This window comes from Drosophila grimshawi, unplaced genomic scaffold (assembly GCF_018153295.1).
Source record: "Drosophila grimshawi isolate 15287-2541.00 unplaced genomic scaffold, ASM1815329v1 contig_44, whole genome shotgun sequence".
NCBI classification, from domain to species: domain Eukaryota; kingdom Metazoa; phylum Arthropoda; class Insecta; order Diptera; family Drosophilidae; genus Drosophila; species Drosophila grimshawi.
In genome coordinates this window covers 4,748,458-4,771,637 of record NW_025063240.1, presented here as the reverse complement: position 1 = coordinate 4,771,637, position 23,180 = coordinate 4,748,458, and the positions used below count along the sequence as shown (strand labels likewise).

Sequence of the window (23,180 nt, the reverse complement as noted above, 5' to 3'; positions counted from 1 at the left end):
ATGTTTGTGTGCGTGTGTGTGTTTTTCGGAGAGTTTGCTGATTGTGTTGACTTCATTGATGAGTTTTGGCTGCAGTATATAACCACTTCACACACACACGCGCAAACACACACACACACACATTTTACTTAAGAGATGATTCCCGCCTCGCTCAACATTTGCATAGTTGAGAGCTTCCACTTCCACTTTATGCCAGTTACTAACCCTTCACGCAACCCCGCGCCCCATTCGTGGCTTCGCATTCATATGCGCTCGCTGGAGTATAGACTATATGTATGTATGAATATATAGGCATATGTATGTATATTTTTACAAGCATATGTACATAAATTGTCTCTATATAACATCCCAGCACATAACACACACACAAACACACATTCACACGCTGCATATTCAGAGCAGCGAGCTCAATGAATCAACACACGCATTCAACGCATACCAATGCACAAAAATATCAATGAACTTTACACAAACTTATGAGCGTGTGCTATGCGCACATGCGAGGTTTCTGCTGTTGTGGGAGAGCGAGAGCGAGAGACAGAGAAGCAGATAGATGGGGAGGGAGAGTCTGTAAGGAGAAAACATTGCAATGAGTAAGGTGAGAAATTAATACACATACAAAATTGAAAATAAAGTGTTGGCAAATGATTTTAAATGACCCTAAATAAACTGAAAATTTGATTGAGCTTATTTTGGCTGATTTGCAACTTACATATTGTATATTTGAATATAATATACATATAATTTTTCAATTCAAAGTAAACATCTACACAATTGACATCAAATTTCCTAACGGGCTCATTCTACACGCTCACCTTTTGTAGCATTCAGCCTCTCTCTTTTCCTTCTGTTCATATGTGTTGTGTGTGTGGGTGCTGCTATTGCAGGCGGCCGCTCACTTGTCGTTGCTGCCTTTGGAGGTATTTGTGTGACACAGCGGGAACTCTGGAACAGTGATACAAAATAAATGACTTTTTATAATAAGCAATTTTAAAGTAATATTTATTTTAATATACTGCCAAAATAAGAGCAATATCCATTTTTCTATCAAATTTTTCTCGCATGAATCAGCCAAAATGAAGGATTTTACCATTCATCCTTTTTTCATGTGTGTAATTTTCATTACAATTCTCATGCTTTTAACTTACTGTTGGGTTTCGCTCTTGGTGCACAGTTTTCGCGCTCAGAGAACCAAATCGCGCTCAACAGCGAGATAACAGCTCACGATGTGTATGTGTGTGTGGGTGCTGCTATTGCAGGCGGCCGCTCACTTGTCGTTGCTGCCTTTGGAGGTATTTGTGTGACACAGCCGGAACTCTGGAACAGTGATACAAAATAAATGAATTTTTATAATAAGCAATTTTAAAATAAATAATTATTGTAATATTCTGCGAAAATAAGAGCAATATCCATTTTTCTATCAAATTTTTCTCGCATGTATCAGCCAAAATGAAGGATTTTACCAATCATTCTTTTTTCATGTGTGTTATTTTCATTACAATTCTCATGCTTTTAACTTACTGTTGGGTTTCGCTCTTGGTGCACAGTTTTCGCGCTCAGAGAACCAAATCGCGCTCAACAGCGAGATAACAGCTTACGATGAGTACAACAGCGCGAGAACACCTTACAGCACAGCATTTGAGAAATCATTTGCACAATATTGAGGTAACATGTGCGGCAAAATGAACAACAAAAACGAATCGACAGCAGCAGCACAATAACAGGTTGTGAGAGTACAACAGAAACGGCTTAACAGTATGTTTAACATTCTGCTAATAGTGAACTGAGGCAAATTTTTCGTTTATTTTTTCATTCCTTTAGCGTATCTGCATCGTGTTGGATGTTGGCCGCTCGCTCGTACGGTGTTTCGGTGTTCGGTGTTCAGTGCGCGTTTTTTAGGCTCTGTTTATTTCATTTGCTTAACACACTCAACTTCGACATACACAAACACATACACACACTTATAGCGATACATACACGGTAGTGATTTGGCGGGCTTGTGTGCGTGTGAACAACAAAACATAATCAAAAAACGAATTAAAGTGCGATACAAAAACACACAAAAAAACGAGCACAGTGTAAATAAAAATTTTGAAGCAACCAATGCCAAATAAACAACAAATGCAATTTTATTGTTATTGTTAACAAATCGCAGAGAGAGAGAGAGAGAGAGAGCAATAACAGCCAAAGCGCTTGGGAAAATTCTACACAAAACGTAGCTGGAAAAAGATTTCATTGTAAAAAAATTGTGTTTCGTTTGCTTGCTTGCGGTGCGCGTGTATATGTGTGTTGTGTGCATGAGTGTGTGCCTGTTTGTGTGAGAGTAGAAGCACAACACAAAAAGGAAAGCAGAAGCAGAAGAATTACACAAAAAATGTGCGCCAGGCAAAGCAAGCAACAAAAACAACAAAAGCAGCAGATGATGTAAACTTTTGTAAGGCAAACGAAAACAAAAAAAGAAAAAAGACACAAAAACTAGAAAAAGCGAAACAGCAAGAAAGTGAGTAGTGAGTGCATTTGCCAAAAAAAATAAGAAATAGTAGAAGAAGCAGAGCTTTTCACAATGCCGGAAACGGAGTACGAGTGCTGCAGCAAAGAGTGGCTCCAATCGGAGCTGAGAGCCAGCTGCGATGCCAAAAAGCTGATCATACTCGACTGTCGCGGCTCGCAGGAATACAGCGAATCGCACATTCGAAGTGCCGTAAACTTTAGCATACCGAGCATTATGCTGCGTCGCTTAGCTGCTGGCAAGATCGATTTACCATCGACAATCAAATCGCAGGAGCTGAAAGAGCGCATTCAAGCGGCCTACAAAGTCTGTCTTTTTATACTCTACAACGATGTGGGCGTTCCACAACAGCAGCACCAGCAACAACAGGATGTGGCAGCGGCTGGTGCAACAGCATTGGCCATGTTTGGTGGCAACTGCAACAACGATGCAACAATCAATGTGCTACATCGTCGTCTCAAGCAGGACGGTTGTCGCGTTGTCTCGCTGCGAGGTGAGTTCATAAATCAATCTCCCCCCCCCCCCCCCCCAACCCCCTCCCCCTCTCTCTAAGTGTGTGGCAAAAGTATTTCAAGAATGAATAAATAAATACACATTTATATTTATACTTTATACTCGTTTGTTATAGTATTTATTTTTGTTATTGTTGCTTGGCTGTTTAGCGCGAAAAAAGAAAACAAAAGCCAAACAAATCATATAAATGCATGCCATAAATAAACATTTGCTGGCCATTATTATTATGTACTATTATTATTCTTATAAATGTTATTATTAGTCTAGTCGGAACACAAAAATTCAAAAATACTTGTGCTTATTTATTATTAACAAGGCCGCGATCGGTCGCCAGTGGTGGGGGCAGCTATATTCGCCAGCTGATAAGCAATAGCACCGGTCTCTCTATGAATAGATTAAAAGGCAAAGACACACAGACAGACACACGGACATACTCTATAAATGATCTTTCGAATCACGCCAGAACAATTTTTAGTGGCGCCTATAAATTAATGTGCTGCTGCTTTGAACTTGTTTTTGCCGGCCGGAGATTTTACAATGAAAAAGGTGCACGCTTCTCATTTGACAATAATTGTCTGTCTGTCTCTCTGTTTGATTGTCGCGTCAAAAAACACTACTCCATAAAGTACATTTCTTTTGCATGTCACAAGATGATCTCTGTTGCAAGCTAAAAGTTGTAAGGCTGCTTAATGGGTTTCACATTAAAATAAGTAAGAGAGCGTGAGTCAAGAGAGCTCGAGAAGAAGTTGAGAAATATACTGAAATATACAATTTCTCTTGTGTTTCTTAAGCGATCTTAATACAATTTGTACATATAATCAATTTGGCTATCTGGGTAAGATATAACTTTAATAACATATTTTATTGCAAACGATAGTCGATTCTTATCAATATTAGCGAAACGACTAACATTATTGTTGTACTTCGTTTGATGAACGTGAACTAATGTTCCAAATTTGTGTCTCTAATTCTTAAAGAAGTTGAGATCATCGCTTTTTTATAGACGGTTGAGAAACAACCCGCTTGTTAATGCTGTTCATGAATATATATGCTTTAGGGGACCGGAAATGCTTCTTTTTGTCTGTTATTCACTTGCATACACATTTAAATACTCCTTTTAATAATTTTTACTGGGTTTAGGTTGTAACTAAATATTACAGATTCGTAAAGACACCTTACAAATTTTTAATGCCTTACTAATTACTTACTTAATGCCCAACGTTAAAAACGTAAAAATTCTCAGCTCTTTTAAAAAACACATTCTTCAGCACTTAAATTTTTACTACCTAGACCTATAGTCAAATGCCACACTTTCAATTTGTAGAAAATTCAATGATTCAAACCCACAAATTATATATAATGTATAATACACATATATTCCCGTATTTAATAAATATAAATTATATACACTTCGCGAAATTCGATTAGGGGCACTCATGTTTATGTTGCTATAAACTGTACCAGGCGTAGTGGAACTTTGTTTACGCATTTTATAACGTTACTTCTTACATAGCTATGATTTATTTGAATAAAATTTCCGTTAGTTTTTCCCAAGATTTTTGCATATTTGTGTTTTTGTGCGAAATTCGATTAAAAGCAGTCACTTTCTAGCCTTCGGGAAAGTAAGTAGGGCGTTATATGGAATTCCTTTAAATAGGATAATTATTATGGGTTGTAATTAATGAGTTACATCTAAGGTTAGGTTATGTACGTACCTTAACCTCACAAAAATATACATTTACTGTTAATGTTACAAATTCAATTCATATTTTCTTTACAACGGTTAATTATTGTGGAACAACAAAATTTTATTTTCAATTTTATACGGAAAAAATCCAGTGCCTTTTATAGAATTTCTCTGAGTGTATGTTTTTTTGCATATATTATTATCTGAATAGTGCTGTTGGCCTGACACTGACTGACTCTGGCTTCATATTTATTTTTATCACTTTTCAATTTCCGCTCGCTTACAAACCCCAAATGCTCCACTTCCCCTTACCCCTATCCCCTCCCGATCCCCATACGTGCCACAACAGCTGTTTATACCCCCGAAAAAGCACGTTCCCATTCGGCAGAGTGTGCTAATATTGCAAATTGACAATAGAGCGTCAATAAATGGACCGGCTGGCTGGCTGTGGTTGCCTCTTGCTCATCTCTCGGCTGCCCTTCGTTCCCCTTCTCTGTCCCCTCATCGGCATTGTTTATTGGTTTCATTTGGAAAATAGAACTTAAAGCAGAATTTGGACACAAATTAGCATAAGATAAGGTCACACATATAAATATATACGGACTATATTCAGTGACGTCAGAGGCTGTTGCAGATCCAGATTCAGACGACTACCTGCTGCTGCCTCTGCTTTCTCTGCTCAGGTAATTAGGCGGACGGACAGCAGTTTAACGACTGGAAATTCCTTGGGACTAGCCGGAAAATTGGATAAGCTGACAATTCCGATGACACTTATGCCGAAAGCGAATAATAGCGTGGAAATTCTGGCACCTTTTTTGTTTTCTTTTTGGGCCATAAAGGATGCTTCAAGTGTTTGTCGCCTCGTCCGTTGTTGCAAGTTGGGTTCGCCTAATGATGCCAAATGCTAAATGAAATTCTTGTTTCTGCCTCTGCCTATTCACTTCGCACAGCAGGTACAAGCTACAATTATACGTTTATATTCGTATATATATATACGAATTCTCGTATTAATTCTTAAGAATTTCCATACTTTTAATTTTTGGGTTTTTTTTGCGATAAGCGCTATTTCTCTTTTTTACTCATCCGCATTTCCATTCGCAGCTCCACTTTGGCCCACTATACCACTACACCAGGCTTATCTTATCTTCTGCGGGAAGCTAACCCTCCCCTCCTCCTTCTATATTTTTCTTTTTCAATGTTGATGTGAATGCAAATGGCATTTATTGTTGTATTGGTTGGTAAACCGATATGAGCGTATATATGTACATATATATCTATATTTATAACACTTGGATATGTATTGCATGTAGTAGATAGTGAATAGAAAGAAACCCAATTGGAAGTAATCATGAAATTTGGATTAGTAAAGTCTGTCAAAGTAGCTAATGGTGGAAATAATATTCATGTATTAATATTTCATATTTTCATATATTTTATAAATTTGTAGTGATTTTTCCTATAGTTCAAGCTTTACAGCAAATATAATATAACTCTTAGTTGTCTAATGCATTTAATATTATCATTAATTATTTTGGGTCAAAATTAATATGTGTAAATTAAAAAAGCGTATGAGAGAAGACATGTTGAGGAGTGATATCAGCGAAGGATTCAAATAGAATATGAAAGGAGGTATAAAAATGAAAATGAGCAAGAGTACGAATATTTTGACCGCCACTGTATGATGGACCCTAAATAGTTCTGCTTTTGTAGTGGTAGATCAAAGTAAAAGCAGCTGATTCTAAACAAAACTATGCTTACAAAACTGACTATTAGTAAATTGTTGCCAGTTAAATATGTTTTAATTCTTCTTCTGCTTGTGGCTTTTTTAAGCGCTTAATTATATATCTCTGCACAAGCTGTGTTAGCCATTGTTCGATGTTGTATGGGATAGTTAGTTTGTTGGCAAAGCGACCCGTGCAACAAGAAGCATTCGATACTGTTGCCTGCTGCCTGCTCAGTTCATGACGCTAATTAACCTTGAAATTCAATCAAGACTCGGGCAATTATTCGGCTCTGTCGCTCGGATGTTGTCATACACAGGATAGAGGAAGACAGTCAAGGCTCATGACAGGATAGTGCGAGGGGTGCAACGTCACAGTGGAATGAGGGGAGGGGGGGGAGGGGGTCGGCCGGATGCATTATGCATTGCTACTGCTGCTGTTGATGTTGCTGTGGCTGCTGCTGTCGCTATGGCTGTTGCAGATGCGAAATTCATTTTAATTAAATGCCACTTTGTATGCATTTCTCAGAATTAAAACAATTAATATGGGGGCCAAGTGTCACAGAGAGTCAATGCTTGTGTTTGTGTGTATATGTGTGGGAGAGCACACACACACACACATGCACATGTTCACATATACAGTTGACAAGCAGTTTCTTAAACTAAGCGCTTCCGTTGCACGAAAAAATTTAATTCAATTATACTATTTTAGCAAAGCTTCAAACCAATCACATGATCATCACACGCTCCTTGCATGGACCCACTCTCTCTGTCTCTCGCTCTCTCTCTTACACTTGTGCTTCCCTTGCGGCCCTAGCGAACGTAAAGTCAACGAACGATGCGTTGCGGTCGTCTCTGTCCGCAGTCGCAGCCGCCGACGCTGACGCTGACGCCGCCGCCGCCACTTTTATTGGGGAGTTGGAAGTTGAGTTAAAATTATAGACAGAGGCGACGCGTCGGCAGAACTTGTCTGACTTTGTTTTTTTTTTATTTTATAGCCAGGCGGATACAAAGCTGCTCCACTGTTCTCGGTGTCTCTCGACTAGTCGTCTGTTCGTTCGTCTGTCTGCTCGTCTGTCTGCCTGTCTGTCCGCTTGTCTGTCCGTTTGTCTGACTTCTCTGCATCGTCGACCCTTTTATAGAAATTGAACTCGGCTGCTGCGCATGCGCAGCGACGTCGACGTTGACGTCGCATCGTCGCCATAAAAACAACTCTGTGGTATGCATTTCCACGCGTCGTCGTCGCTACATTCGCATTTTCCCAACTAGCTCTCTACACACACATACATATAATTATATATATATATATATTTTTATATATATATATTTGTGTGTATTTGTCGACTTGTTGCTCGTTGGAGAGTTGTTTGCCTCATTTGTGGACAAGTTGCTTTAATTTTGTTTTTGGGCTTAAACAATTTTCACAAGTTTGCCACAAACGAGTGCGTTGCGCGTTTTCTTTATTTTCACACACAACACGTGGCACATCACACACACACATACACTGGCAATTCGTATCTGTTTCCAAGGCCGACGCTTGCCTCATTACAATTTGATGATAGTTGTTCATCAGAATATCTTGCATCGGTCTCTGCCTTTGTCTCTGACTCTGCTTTTGCCTTTGCCTGTGGCTGCTTGCTGCACCCCCACTTCGCCGCCCCTCTGCCTGCCCCAACAGCAGCTTTCAAGTTGTCTGCCTTTACCGAAAAACGCCAAGTGCCACCGAAGCAGAAGCCTTTTTGGCATTGCTCTGATTCGGATGCTGGGCTCAACTTGCAACTACATATGAACTCACATACATATAAATCTGTATCAATGTGTGCATAAATATACTGGACAGGGTAGTCAGAGAGAGTGAGAGAGAGAGAGGGAGGGTGGAAGCGAGAGAGCAACTTGTATTTGTTGAAGAAGAGTTCAATAGAAATGACATCCAAAGCAAGGACGCATTGAGTTCTGCTTCTGGGAAATTGGAACTTTCAGAAATTGCAATTACCATGAAGTAGTTAGCTACATTAGAATGAATATTCTTTTTTTATTATATTCATTATTTTCTGTTCGGTAATAATTAGCTTTTTATATTGGGAATGGGAAATAAACAGAAAATACCAATGCATTCCAAAGATTTCGAAACTATTGGCAACCAATCACACTGATGCAAATTGTCATTTGATGACGCTGCAACATATATTTCTGAAAAACCTACAGCTTGAAGATTTGCATTTGCATCTTTCTCAAAAAACAAAAAAATCAAAAATAACGCTTGAATTTGGGTTTAAGCATCACACTGTGCACCGCTTGTTGTTTTATATTTTTTGTCGCGTTGACACTAAACAACAAAACTGCCCACATGCAAAATGGATGTGTGTCCAGACACACTGACCGACGAACGGACAGACGGGCGGACGAACGGACAGACAGCATCTCTACGTTGGCGTCTTATTAAGCAATCACACACACATATACACACTGGAAAAAAGTAAGCATTTGACAACGCTGGACAGCTGGAACGGAACAGTTGGTTAGATTTCTTGAGTTTTGTGGTTGTTGCTTTGCTCGAATTGTCGACTCTGACACGGCCTACGGTTTGGCTTGCTTTGACAGAGTCGTTTCTGTTGTTGTTGTTGTTTGTGTTGTTGTCGGCGCTGGATTTGGGTCAAAGTTTGTGTGGGCTTTAATTAAGCTCAGCCCGCCTAACGGCAAGAGGAGACCCACATTGGCAACGTGTCAGCTTTCTGAAGCCACCTGCGATGGCGGAGGCTGAGACCAGCACGAACACACACACACACACAGAAGACGCACACACGCATAATGCAAATATTTGCTAAATATTGATGATGAACAGTGGGGGAAAAAGGGGGACAACAATAACAGCAACGACGATCGACTTCCGGTCAAAGCAGTGCGAGGGCGTTTCTGGTCTGTCTTTGTGTGTCTATGTGTGTAGTAGTGCTGCATACCTCTGCGTACCTCGCATGACTTCAGCGGAAGTGTTCAGGGCGTGTGTGTGTTGCACACAAAACATAAACAACAACAACAACCAAAGCAGAGTCAAAGAGTCGAGTTAAAAAATCAGCGGCGCATTGCGAAATACAAACGATGACGATGACTTCCCTTAGCCTTCCCCTTACCCTTACCGGCCTCCATCAACCCATTAGTTAGCTGCCTGTCTTGGCGGGGGAGCTGGACGCGTAAATTGTTGTATTCTTGGAATTAGCAAAGCAACTGCAACAACCACAACAGGCAAAGCGAAAAGAAAAAATAGAAGAGCAGAGCAAAGCAGAGAAGAGCGATTGAATTTTTGCGGTGCGAAGAAAAGAGGAACATGAGAGATATTACAAAAAAAAATAAAGGCTGCCAGCGAAATGAAATGGAGCTAAGAAATTGTTGCGCGCTTGCATGCATAAATCTACAGTAATAGCAACAACAACAACAGCAACATGAACGCATTTCATCAAAGTGCAAATAAGCAGCGTATTCCAAACGAGACAGCAGCAGCCAGCAACAGCTACCAGAAGAAGAAGAAGTTGAGAAGAACAAACGAAGAGAGCGACAATCATGAGTATTGTCTGTTTTAATCCAAGAGAGAGAGCGAGAGAGAGAGAGTGAGAGAGATGGACAAAGAGGGACAAGGGGAGCCAGCCAGAGAACATCGATTCGATTGTGTGTCAGTATTTCTATGTATGCATGTGCATGTGTGTGAGTGGTTCGTGTCTCTACTTAAGGCGAGCTGTGAATGCATTTTTTAAGCTATTGTTGTTGTTGTTGTGGCGGTTTGCAAGAGATATAATATGAATGGACAAAGTTTTGTATACTAGCTGAGAACGTAACGGGAAGTGAGAAAAAAGAGCAAACTTAACAATTGAAATTAAGACAAAAGCATTGCTGAGATTCTAGTAGAGAGTTACGTGTCAGCAAATATCAGTTTGCCGATTATTAACTGGAATGATTTTAAAAATAAATTAAACTTCTCTTAAAGTTCTTGCCAAAGAGTCCTGCTTTGATTTTAGGTTTTTAGCCAGAGCGCATCTCGCCGTTGTCGTCGTTAAATTTCTACACATTCCTTTCTGTTATTGCACCCCGCTGATGTTGTCGCTTCTGCAACGCTTTTCTTCTTTTCTTTTTTTTATCGCCTCTGTTGTCCCCTCTCCATTTGCCTTATGAATATAGCATGCAGTGCGTGCCATTCCCACTGTCTCCCCCTGATCGCTCTCCTCATCCCCAGTGCCCCACTGGCACTTGCCTGCTGCCTGTTGCCCCCAGCATCTGTTGTTGGCTGCGCTGTTGTTGAATGCCTGCTGTGCTGTTCTGTGCTTTCCATAGCTTTTTAGTTTATATTATATAAAATGCGATTGGATTCGATTGTCGTCGCCCTCAAAAGGAAGCTAAAAAAGTGTCTCCCCCCAAACCTTGTGGAGCTAATATTAAATTTGAAATATCTTCTGGTTATGGCCAAACAGTATTAAACATAAAGTGTGCTGTTGTTGTCAGAACATTTATTGATAGTGACTGCATTTTCATACAAACTGCTTATGAAAGTTTCTACAGTAAGTTAATGGGTAAAATTTTGTCCCATCTATTTCCCCGAAAAAATAAACATTTTACGTTTTATATGTTTTTGCTTATTTTTGTGATTTTTAGAAGAAATTAATAATTTTGTTATATTGACAATTAAAATTAACATTCTTTTTAAAGCCGATGCCGTTAGAAATGAGCGTATAGTATAAATTCAGTTCGATTATCTTTGTGCGTTTTCACATTCGCATTCGCTTTGCCCACGTAACGAACTTTATGCTTTGCAGGACTTTTTGCCACACATGTTCGACTGCTCATCTTTTTCATATGCAATATTTATAAGTGCTCTGTCTCTGTTTGCCTCACATATACAATTGATGTCCGTCTCTGCTTTGTTTTCATTTGTTGTTGTTCGCCATTTTGCCATTTCATTTCGAAATGAAATTCTGAGCACTTTGCACGTATTCTCTCTGATTAAAGTGACAGGTAGCTCTAGCTACTGATTGTTGTTGTTGTTGCAGGTATTGTTTATAGTTGTTGTTTGCCTTTGTTATGTATAGACCTGTGTCCTTTTGAAACTGTTAATAATACAAATTTACTATGCAACTTTTACTCAGTACTAATCACATTGCATATAGCATACAAAGTTTGATACTATTTATTTATTTAAAGGAAAAATTGGAAAAGTATTGAAATACTTTAAGGGAGCGCGTACAGAATATCTGCTGGTCGAGCAATATTCACTTGTTACATCATATATTTTAGCACAGCGCGTGGCGCTCTCTTCCTCCCTCCCTCCTTCCTCTCTGGCTTTATGTAACGGAAGTGTCCAATGCAAACAAAAAATCAATAAATTTGAAACAAAATGTGACTTCAACTCAGTTTATTTGTATCCCACTCTTTCTCTCTCTCGCTCTCTATCTGTCGTCTCTCTCTCGTTCACTTATGCTGCACTTGTTGCGTGCACAAAGAGACGACAGTAAATTCATCTGCAACAGAAGCACCGGCAACAAGAAGCTGCACATTAAACTTGACCCTGTTTGCAAAAAACAGCCACGCGCTGTGCTCCACTTCAAAGCCCCACCCCGCCTCCCTTTGTCCGCTCCTTCCTTCGTTCCTTTGCTGCTGCCCAAAAAATTAAAAAAAACATGCTCTCAAAACTTGCAGTTATATAGAGAGATTTACTGCCATAGATACATTCAACAGTTACACAGATACAGATACAGTTACAGATACATATTGAAAGTTACAGTAATATTCTCTCTCTCTCTTTTAGAGCTCTACGAGCGCAGTTTCAATTATCCAGGATTTTGTGCACTCTCTCTTTCTCTGTCCCTCTCTTTTGCTCTCTCCACTCGACTCCACTTCAACTGAAATTTAATTTTGGCAGCATATTCCGTGTAAAATCTGTATCTTGTTGTTGTTGCTTTTGGGTCAGGGGGCACAAGCAACGACGTTGCCGCATTTCATGCAATTGCGTATCCCGACGAAATTATACATAATTAATTAATAATGTGCGGCAGCTTTTAGGCAGAGACAGCGTCAGAGGCACAGGCAAAAAAGGTCCCTCAGGATACTCAGGCTAATACCAGGAAAGCTGCGCGCGGATCTACGTGTTATTTATAGCTGCTGCTGCTGCTAACGGGTCCAGAAGCTGGCCTAGAGCTAGAGCAGCAGACGGCCAAAACATGCAAATGGTTGCCTTTGCCTTTGCTGTTGCCTATTTACATTTTGATTGATTGGCTTACGCAGTTTGACATTTAGCCAGGATAGAAACAGAAGCAGAAGCAGAGGCAGCAGCAGCAGCAGTCCATTGCCTCCCTCAAAATATGTAAAACCTCAAAATTTCATGTAACCAATCTCTAACCGGATTCGGTTTTGTGTACCATCTACCCCCCTTGCCGTCCCCCACAACCCAAAGCATACCACAAACCGACAACAGGCAAAATAAACTCAGTCATTAGTCTAAAATGTTGTCGTGGCCCTGTTTAAATGACTTAAAGTTTATTTTGACTGTTCTGCTCTCGGCTCTTCTGTATTTTTATTGTTTTCGATAAATACTTATTAGGTGAGTGCGTGTGTGTGTGTGAAGAGAGAAGAGTAGAATTTAAAGAATATCAAAAACATCAACAGTTGCTGGAAGAGAGACAGAGAAGAAAGGAGAAGAGAAGACAACTAAATTAATATCGGAATATCAAAAGAATCAATAGTTATTAAAAGAGAGAAGTGAAGACAACTGAATTAATATGAGAATATTAAAATAAAAAAGAGAAGAGAAGGAAAGAAGAGGAAAGAAATGGATTTAATAGTTTAATAGTTGCTGGAAGGGAGAAGAAAAAGAATTAAAAGTTGTTTGGTAATACTTGATATATAAAGGTATTTGGACACAACTTGAAGTTATGATATGTCTAAAAATCAAAATGCAACCATGAATGATGTATGCATATATATTTATCTATGTTAATAAGCCTGAGTGATGTTTATATCTATCTGTTCATGTATAAAACTAGCATTACTATTTAAAAGTTGAAGTTCAGTTAATATCAGTGATTTATAGTAGCCTATAAATCTTTATGGATTTTTGTTTACTGATTGTTACTGATTTATATACCCTACTTGAAGAGCTTGTTATAAATTTAATTATTAACAATTAGCTAGAATTTGTTAAAGCTCTTGCGTGGAATAAATGTTTAACAAAAATTTGGTACCACTAAATTAAATACCTTCCAAGAAATTTTAATTGAGGATAAGCCTAAAATTGTAGTAGTCAAATGTCAAATGTTATTATTTAAGCTTTGACTATCCATTCATGTGTAAGTTTTTTTTTTTTTTTTTTCGAAATAAAAAATGTGATTTTAGTCATAGGGTATTTAAACTTTGAATACTACAATTGTTCGTCTAAGATATAGTAAAGCAATCGTTTATATTCTAAAAATTGTAGTCGTCTTAGGGTATTTAAATTTTTTGACTACCCATTCGATACCCATTAATTTTTTTATTTGCTTCAAAATTATTCGTTTATCTGCTAAATAGGTTTATTTGCCTCTCTATTCTCTCTGTCCCTGACTTTGTTTCTCTCGTTCACTTGGCGGCAATTAGCATGTGCAACAAAGTAGAACGTTGGTGCAACTCGTTAAAGGTTAATGCAACAAACTAACTAAACTGACCATAGCTGAGTTGCCTCTTGCTTCTTCTTGGCTGTGGAATCCATAATGCGGAAAAGAAGCCGCTGTTGCAGCTATAAAATGTATCTAGCTAAACATTGTGTGTTACCTCCGCTTGGCCACGACAAAAATGCTGAGCAAATTGCAACAAATTGACTGAATTTAATTCAAATTCATGATTGGCATGGAAATCAAATGAACGAAAACAGAGTCGCCAGAGTCATCATTTTCTGTACCCTCTTTTGGGTACTATGAAAAGCGTATATAATAGTTGCATAAATATATAAAATATAGAATTAAAAAAAAAAAAACTGTTTCTTATGTTTTCTTTACTGGTCGAATTCCTGAAAGTTCTATGGAGCAGTAAAGAGTATTTTTTGCAGCCCTGAGTTCTTACTCGATTTGTCGTTGTTGCTGTTGTTTTGTATTTGTTTTGCAACTGTATGTGAATGCGAAATTGCTGTTTAACAAATAGTTGCGAGCTAAGAGCTGTGGCCTCTATGTATACACACGTACATTTATATATATATATATATATATATGTATATATATATACATTTCTCTGTCGTTCGCTCTGTTGTCTGCCTCTCTATAATTCTTTCTTTCGTTTTACACATACATACATAGTTTTCTTACTTTCGTGGCGCATTCATTCATAAAAAGCATTTGGGCGCCGACTTTGAAGGCACAAGCGGCTTATATAAAAGCAAACTCTTTCTTTCATTTTTGCAATTACGCGACTGTGTGCGTGTCTGTGGCTGTGTGTGGGTGTGTGTGGGAGTGTGTGTGTGTGTACGTGCTTTGTGTATTAGTGTGTATAACAGGTATACACGCCTCAAAGTCGAATAACTGCAGCACCAAAAGCTGTGCGCCGGTTCTTGTCTATGCTAAAATGTTGTGCTCAGCTCAAGGCAGAGCTCAGCTCTCGTTTCGTCTCTGGCTTCATCCGACGTCTCTCGTCTTGCCTCGTCTCTGCTCTCGTTCTCTCTCTCTCTCTCTGTGTCTCTCTCTCTTTCTTCTGCTTTGACACAAAATATTTTAATGCACGCGGGCGTTGGTTTATTTAGAATACTTGGTTGTTGTTGCTTCTGTTGCTGTTGTTGTTGCTATTTCATATACATTTTAAGCTACGTTCATTTTTGGTTTTATGGCCGTAGGTGGTTTCAGTGGCTGTGCATGCTCTCTTTGTTGTTGTTGTTGTATTGCGGCTGCTGGTCGCGTGGGCGACATTGTTGTCGGCAGCTGCTGCTGCGCTGCTGTTGTAACCGCAATGTGGACGTCAAGTGCTTAATCGAAGCACAGTGGGTCAAACAACTTAACTCAGGGATTATTATAGATTTCCATTGAAGATGTGCTGTAAATTAAAAGTTGAAACTATTTATGGGTTATTTCGATTTGTATTCAGTGGTATTCTATAAGAATTTCATAGCTTTTTATTATGGCTAATATATACACACAGATTCCAGTGAAATTCTTTACAAAAATTATATTGCAAGCTGTCTTTGGGATTTCCATAGTACATAGTCATATGCCTTGGTTTGATGTTGCTGTTTGGCTGCGGCTTTTGTGTGTTTGTCATGAGGATTTGTGTTTGTGTAGGGAAATCAATATAACTCATACGCCATGTGTGGCCAATGCGGCAAGGCATGCTTCCGTCTATGATGCATGCTCACTCATCCAACACAACAACAACATTCCTTTTAGTCTCTTACCCCTCTCTCAGCCCGCACTTTCGAAATGCAGTCAGCCATGTGTTGCACAATGGCGTGTACTATAAATACATGTGCGTATACACTTACGATATATATGTATATGTGTATATAATGGTATATAAGTGAGTATATGGCACGTCCATTCTGTTCTCCATGCTCCATGAATGAAAAGACAGACAGGCAAAATACAATGACGACTACGAACACCGCCTGCAGTTCAATGCTATTTGTCAATGAGTCAGAGTCGGACAGAAAATACAAATACAAATACAAATACAAATACATTAATACATTCATATATATAAACATATATACACACATGCACATATATAGCAAAATATATAAGACAAACCCAAACAGATAATCGGAGTATTTGTAGTATTTGTAGCTCTGTGTTCGCATTACGAAAGCAGAAATGTGAACAAAAAAAAAGAGAAGAGAAGAAAAAAAAGCAGCTAAAATATAAAAAAAAAACCATCCCAACCGACATGGCCCCATTTTGTTTACATTTCCACAAGACGCCCCAAATTTTCCAGTGTTGCCTTCGTGTATTTTCGGAGCAGCACATTTTTTGTAGCTGCCCGCGTAAACAAAGTGCAAGCCGAAAAAGGGGGGTTGGCGTGGGGCTAACTGGAAAAAAGAGTGCCAGCTAAAAGGCAAAAATATTAATGACTGCCACTTCCGCCTTTGATGAGAATTTCTTATAATGCATTGCACAACTCAAAGTTATTGGATGAGTTTTGCCTTTTTTTTTCGTTTTTTTTTTTTATGTGGGTGTTTTATATAGTTCTTTTTGAGAGGTTTTCTTTTCGATTTCTTTGCTGTTTGTGGGCAGCATGTAAAATTAATGTCATTAGGCAAAGAAGCCCAGAAAGCATTTTTCGCCCACACGCAAAAGTTGGTTGACATTTTAAATAGTGTCTTGTAAGCAACGGCAACTTGATTGATTACAACATGATTGATTGAGCCCCCGCCTTCGCTCACCCTACTCGATGCTCAGCTGCCACTCTGCACTTGCTGGGCATCACCTCCATTCAGCTGCTAGTCCTTAAACTTAAATGTCACACACTCAACACAAACGTTGCAGCCTTTTATTATTGAAAAGTGTGCAAAAGAAGCCTTAAAGTCAAAGTTTTGATTAAAGCAATTGAAATATTGCCGCAGTAATTGTTGTCTATCGGTCACTGTACCCAGCCATAAAATTTAAACTTAAAGTTCGCAAATGTTCTCTTTTTCTCTTGCTCTCTCTCTCTGTATCTCTGTTTCTGTCCCTCTGTCTAGCAAACCATTCATATAATTCGTCTTGGTTCACATTCATTGTTATTGTCATTGTCTGTATGTATTTTTATCTATGGTTATCAAATGTGCCACACCTGCCCATTTGTATATATGCATTTGCTTGTCCGCATATACATCAAATACTCGTACTCGTTCTGCTTCTAAGTCTAATTCTCAACTATGTGTGTGTCTGTTTCTGTGTCTGTGTGTGTGTGTGTGTGCCTCTGTAGTATCTCTGTCCAAAAGCAGTTCGCTTGTCGGCTGTTGTTCTCTCCATTGTATTGTTTCATTGATGAGTTCACACAACAACAACAATAACAACGTGCACAGTGCAAACGACCTTCAAAACGTGAAAAATTAAAAAAAAAAAAAATAAAAAAAAATAGAAACGGCGACAAATAACGAAATAAAAAATAAATAAATACACTAACAATTTGTGAGCTGCGAGCGAGCGAGAAGCGCAAACTACTTCAAATACATATGTACAACATACATATTGCCTATTTATTATTGTCATGCCTATTTGTGGGCTTTAAAACCGGATTTGAATTAATACCACCTGTCCCCCCCTCCCCCCAGCACTCGCCCTGCTTCCCCTTAACTTGCCTATGCTTACAACTCCCTCTACACACACACACACACACAAACCCCCATCCATGGCGAGTGAGTTTCGAGTTTTTTTTGTTTTTTTTTTTTTTTTGGCATATTTGCAGCCACCGCCCACGGGATGTGCTTGTCATGCTAAGCGCAATATTTGGATTATTTATTTATTAAGGCAATAACAACAAAGCAACAAACGAAATAACATTATAAATAATACATGCAAGTTTTTACAACTGGCGCAAAAAAAAGAAGAAAAAAATAGACGTCGCAGTTGGTTCATTCGTTTGTTTTTATACCCTTGCCGAGGGCCTGCTAATTTTGTTGACTAGTTTGTAATGCATTCAATGAAATCAAATTATATATAATCCAGATCAAGATCGGATATCTATGACTCAATCAGTCGTAAAGCTAACTTATGAAATCTAGGTTTCTAGACGTCTTCTTGCAACAGGCAGAACATAAATCGGAGTTGATCGAGTCAGATAGTTATATTATAAATTATATTATTAAATATTTATTCTATTTTTGTTACAAGTTATCGAACAAAAACGACTAACTCTTGAATCAAATATCATCAACATCGGACTACTATATCACAGATTTAGATTGGTTATTTTTGAGCTTATAATGAATTAAAGACACTGATCTGTCTGAGTGAATGTTATCTTCGGCATGCCCATCTTTCTTGCTAATGGGTATACGGTATCTTCGAGTCATGAACTCGCCAAAAAATATTTTTAATTACTCGTCTTTTTTTTTTTATCTTGTTTTGCTTTGCCTTTGTTGGGACATTTTCCATTCATTGTTTTCGCCAGCTTCGATTGCTTTTGTCATCTGTTTGTTTGTTTGTTTAAAATTTTTATTGCTGCTTCTGCTGCTGCTGCTTATCTATCGCGTGTGTGTTTTGTTTATTGTTTCACTGTGATCGTGATCGTGAGTTAAGCAAATAAATATATAGCAAATTTACAGCAATATCAACTAAACTCTGCAATGCCCTGCAAACAGTTTTTTTGAAATGAATAATTTGCAAAGATGCATCAAATATAAACCCCAATAATATATTGTTAATAAATCTTAAATATATTTGAGCATCAAAAATAAGAATTACTTTTAAATCAGTTTGTCGTAAACAAATTCGCTAAAATACCCAACAAAAAAAAAAAAAATATTGGCAATTTCTATTTAAAATAGCTACTTAAAAATGTTGTCTGTGTTTTTATTGGGCATAGTTGCTGTTCTTTGCTATAATTTCTATGTGGAGCATTTACAGGGTATATAAAAACGTGAGTTGAGCAACTCTTAGGTATAGAAATGCCAGCACACATCTACACAAAAGCTTTCCATTCATATTTACCCAGTTTTTACTCCCCCAATGCCGCCATCCACATATAAGTTTCTATCCATTTACATAGAAACGTTGGAGCAAACATGCGTCCCAACGGAAATGACGTAGGCGAACTTTTGTCGCGTAAACAGTTAGACAAGCGGTCAGCTTTTGGACTACCCTCATTCGATGTACACACACACACATACACACACGCACACCATTATAACTTTGCTATTTGGGCGCTTGGCTAATTAATTTGGCTCGCAATTGGCCTGCGGTTAGATTTTTTTTGCCCATACAGCTGCGATGACGCACTGCACTTAAAGTCGGCCCTTTAGTGGAACGTGAAATCCGTTGAACCGTGCCACCGGACACGTACGTCCGTTTCGGCTCTCATGTGGCAAAAACAGGAAGCGCAACACGCGCAAAACTGCGACAGACAACAATAATAGCAAATAAAAAAAAAAACAAAAAACAACAAACAACAATTGATAGATTCTGCGCAAAAAAAAAACTAGACGAGCTATAAACTGATACATGACTAGATAGTGTTTTTATTTTCTTTCACTAAGTTGCTCAGACATGGTAGAGACATGAATGAATCTGACGATTTCTTGTCTGGCATGAAATTCTTAACCAAAAGATTCCAGTAGAATTCAGAAAATTTGTGGAATTTGTTTGTGTTTTTTGAAATGAAAAAAAATGAAGAAAACAAACTGATTCCATTATAAACCAGAACAAAGGCGCTCAAGGGGGGCTCTTAAGATTATGCAGAATTACGTGGCAGCAGAGCATTCTTAATCAGTGTTCAAATACAATTCTGCGCAATCGGCTCTCGATGGTCAAGCAATCAATTGCTTAACTGCAAACAGCAGTAAAGGTTTTGGATGAGGGGTGACTACCTTGGTGCTATCTTGGCTTATGCTTGCAACGGAAATTGCTATCAAATGCAGTATTTGCAGTTTTTGCTTTTAGAGTGGGGGCGAGTCAGCTGCTGCTGCCTTTAAATTGTTTCTCTTCCGTTTACCAAGACTTCTTCTTGCGCTCGTCGTCTTCTTGAATGCGTATACGAACCGTTGGCCCATTGACTGTGCAAGCAGCAAGCAGCATGATTATTATTATTATTATTATTATTAGTGTGTGTTGTTGCTGTTTATCAGCGTGCTGCTCAATTTCAAATGCGGAATCGCATTTATTATGCGCCAAGTAGGAAATTGTAAGCTTCCGTTTTGTGTTATGACAATTCGCAGTCATCATCATGTTCATCATGTTGTGCACAGCTCAGCGCAGCGCAGCTCAGCTCAGCTCGGATCGTTCGTTTGCCGGCTTATAAAACTCGTGCACAAACATAGCAATAGCAATAGCAATAGCATGTGTATGTAGGAAGAGCATTTCCGTTTTCTTTGCCTCTCCTCTCCACTGCTCTCCTCTCTTTGGTCTTCCCTCTGTTTGGGTCTCGTATGGCGGCCACTTCCGTTTCTAATTGGAGAAAAACGACGGACACTCGACACAAGTCGTATTTTATGAATGAGCCAAACGCAAACTGCAAGAAAGAATTTCACGCATGCTTCACCGCCTCCGTCTGCTGTCTGTTGTCTGCTGTCTATGTTGGGCTATAGGCCACTTCAAAGGGTGGATGGGGGGATGCGGTGGAGTTTGGGGCAACAAAAAAGGTGTTGTCTTACCCAGAGACCCAGAAGGACACACTTGGCTAAGCATAACGAAATATTTTTCAAGCGTATACAAAAGCTAAACGAAACACGACACACAAAAAAAAGAAGAAGAAAAAAATGTTTCGCTTACTTCAAAAGCATACTTTAGTTTCTGTATCTGTATCTGTATCTGTATCTGTATCTGTATCTCATATTCATATTTCCCCTTTCTCCCCCACATTTTTGGTTGCAGATGGTTTCTCCAGTTTTCGTCATGCATTTCCGGAGTGGTGTGAGGATGATAACCAGGCGCACAACAAAGAAATGGAATCTAGTCGCAATGCACAGGCCGATCAGCTGATGGGTCTTAGGTAAGTCTTCGAATTGGAGTATGATATAAGCTGATTTGTATATGGATTGAATGAAGAAATTAAGTAAGATCCATGTGAAATTAAATAAACAACAATCATAGTATCAGCATCAGAAATAAATCAGTTATTAATATTGTTAACTGAATAATTTAGAAATTGAAATGAAAAGATTAAGTAAACAAGATTAATGAAAAATTAACTAAACAATCAGATCAATCAAGAAACAAACGATTGAAATTCGTTCAAATCCAAGTCAGAAATAAATCATTATAGAAAACAATTAATGAATTAGTAGCAATCATTGAGAAAGTACAAATTAAGTAAAGCGATTGGTAAACAAGATTTTTGTGCAATTAAATCAATAATTAGGTCAGTCGATTGAAGCCATAAATAAATCGGATCTGAGTATTATTGGAAAAACAATAAAGTTAAGTGTTTGTTAATTTCTAAGATATTTGAAATTCATTTGCAGATCGCTACGCATTTCCACGCCACATTCCGATTCGGCGTGCAGCAGTTCCGGTGAATCATCGGACTGTGAGAGCACCACACATCATCATCATTATCACCATCATCGTCATCATAATTTCAATGAGGCGCCCGTTGAGATAATACCCGGCCTATTTCTGGGCAACGCATCGCACAGCTGCGATTCGAATGCCCTGCAAAAGTACAACATTAAGGTATGTCCGCTGAATATATCTATATACATATGTATATATATGTATTTATCAAGTATAATTAACTAACTGAAGCTTCTCATTTTTTTTTCTGTTTTTGGTTTTTAGTATGTGTTGAATGTGACACCCGATTTGCCCAATGAGTTTGAGAAGTCGGGCATTATCAAGTATCTGCAAATACCCATCACCGATCACCTTTCCCAGGATCTGGCCATGCATTTTCCAGCTGCCATACATTTTATAGGTGCGTATAGCCCACATAGATGAAGTGTGTATATTCTCAACTGGTTTATTTGGTTTGGTTTGCTTTGCAGAAGAAGCGCGCTCAGCTAACTCGGCGGTGCTGGTCCACTGCCTGGCGGGCGTTTCACGCTCCGTAACGGTGACGCTCGCCTATCTGATGCAGACTCGGGCGCTCAGTCTGAACGATGCCTTCATGCTGGTGCGCGATCGCAAACCGGATGTCTCGCCAAATTTCCATTTCATGCAGCAGCTGCAGTCCTTCGAGAGCCAACTCCGTCTCAGTCCCTGCGACGGTCAGGCCATGGATGAGGGCGGCGGTGGCGTCGGCGTCGGTGTCACCGGCGGCGGCGGCGGTGGCGGCATTGGTGGCAGTGTCAACATAATTGGACCAACAAACGCTGGCTGCTCGCCGGCCACGGCACTGATTGCGAACCCCAACCTTGTGGCACGTTGCGGTCGCGGCTCCAAATTCTCATGCAATTGCATTGCCGCCGACTGCAAGTGCATGCAGACGGGCGGATTTATAGCCGCTCATCTGGCGAAGGCAACGGGCGTCTCACCGGATTCGGGCATTGAGTTTGATCGCTGGACGCCATCGTCGGACACAGGTCTCAAATGAGATCAGTGTGTGGGGAAGAGTTTTGTGCTGCCGCCCAGTCAAAGTCCCGAATCCATAACGCCAACAACAGCAACAACAACAACAGCAGCAGCAGCAGCAGCGGCGGCAATCAGCTCGTCGCCGCCACCCATCGGCATTAGCATGGGCATGGGTCTGGGTCTGTCCTGCAATGCGGACAACATGTCGCCAGCGAGCACCACCAGCTCATCCACTTCGACAACAACCACAGCCGAGGCGGTTTCAGTGGTTGAGCTGGTTCTCGTCAGCGCCATGGATTCAACCAGCGAGGAGCCGTAGTCGTCATCGGTCTAGAAATCAAAGCTCTTTTTCCTACTTTCGGTTGTCGAATACACACACACTCACACACACATACACGTACACCCACACATATACATATATAAAGAATATAATATAAATATAAAATAATACAAATATAATTTCTAGTTAATTTTGTAAGTCTAAAGCGTGAAAAACAAGAGAAATGTTTCCACAAAGAAACGTAAAAAGAAAATGAAAGTTATTCACACACAACCAACTAAAATAAAAGAAAAAGAATATATAAAATATATTTATATATAATGTATACATAC

At 39.2% G+C, this 23,180-nt stretch overlaps 1 protein-coding gene across 1 annotated transcript; it reads left to right on the top strand.

Annotated features, from left to right (window-relative positions):
* Positions 1–2,124: 2,124 nt before the first annotated feature.
* LOC6557975 (dual specificity protein phosphatase Mpk3) lies at positions 2,125–22,590 on the top strand. Its single transcript, XM_032742232.2, has 5 exons — positions 2,125–3,002; positions 20,931–21,048; positions 21,521–21,731; positions 21,837–21,972; positions 22,043–22,590. The coding sequence occupies exons 1-5, from the start codon at positions 2,564–2,566 to the stop codon at positions 22,588–22,590; spliced, it is 1,452 nt and encodes a 483-aa protein (XP_032598123.1). The 5' UTR covers positions 2,125–2,563.
* The last annotated feature ends 590 nt before the right edge of the window (positions 22,591–23,180 follow it).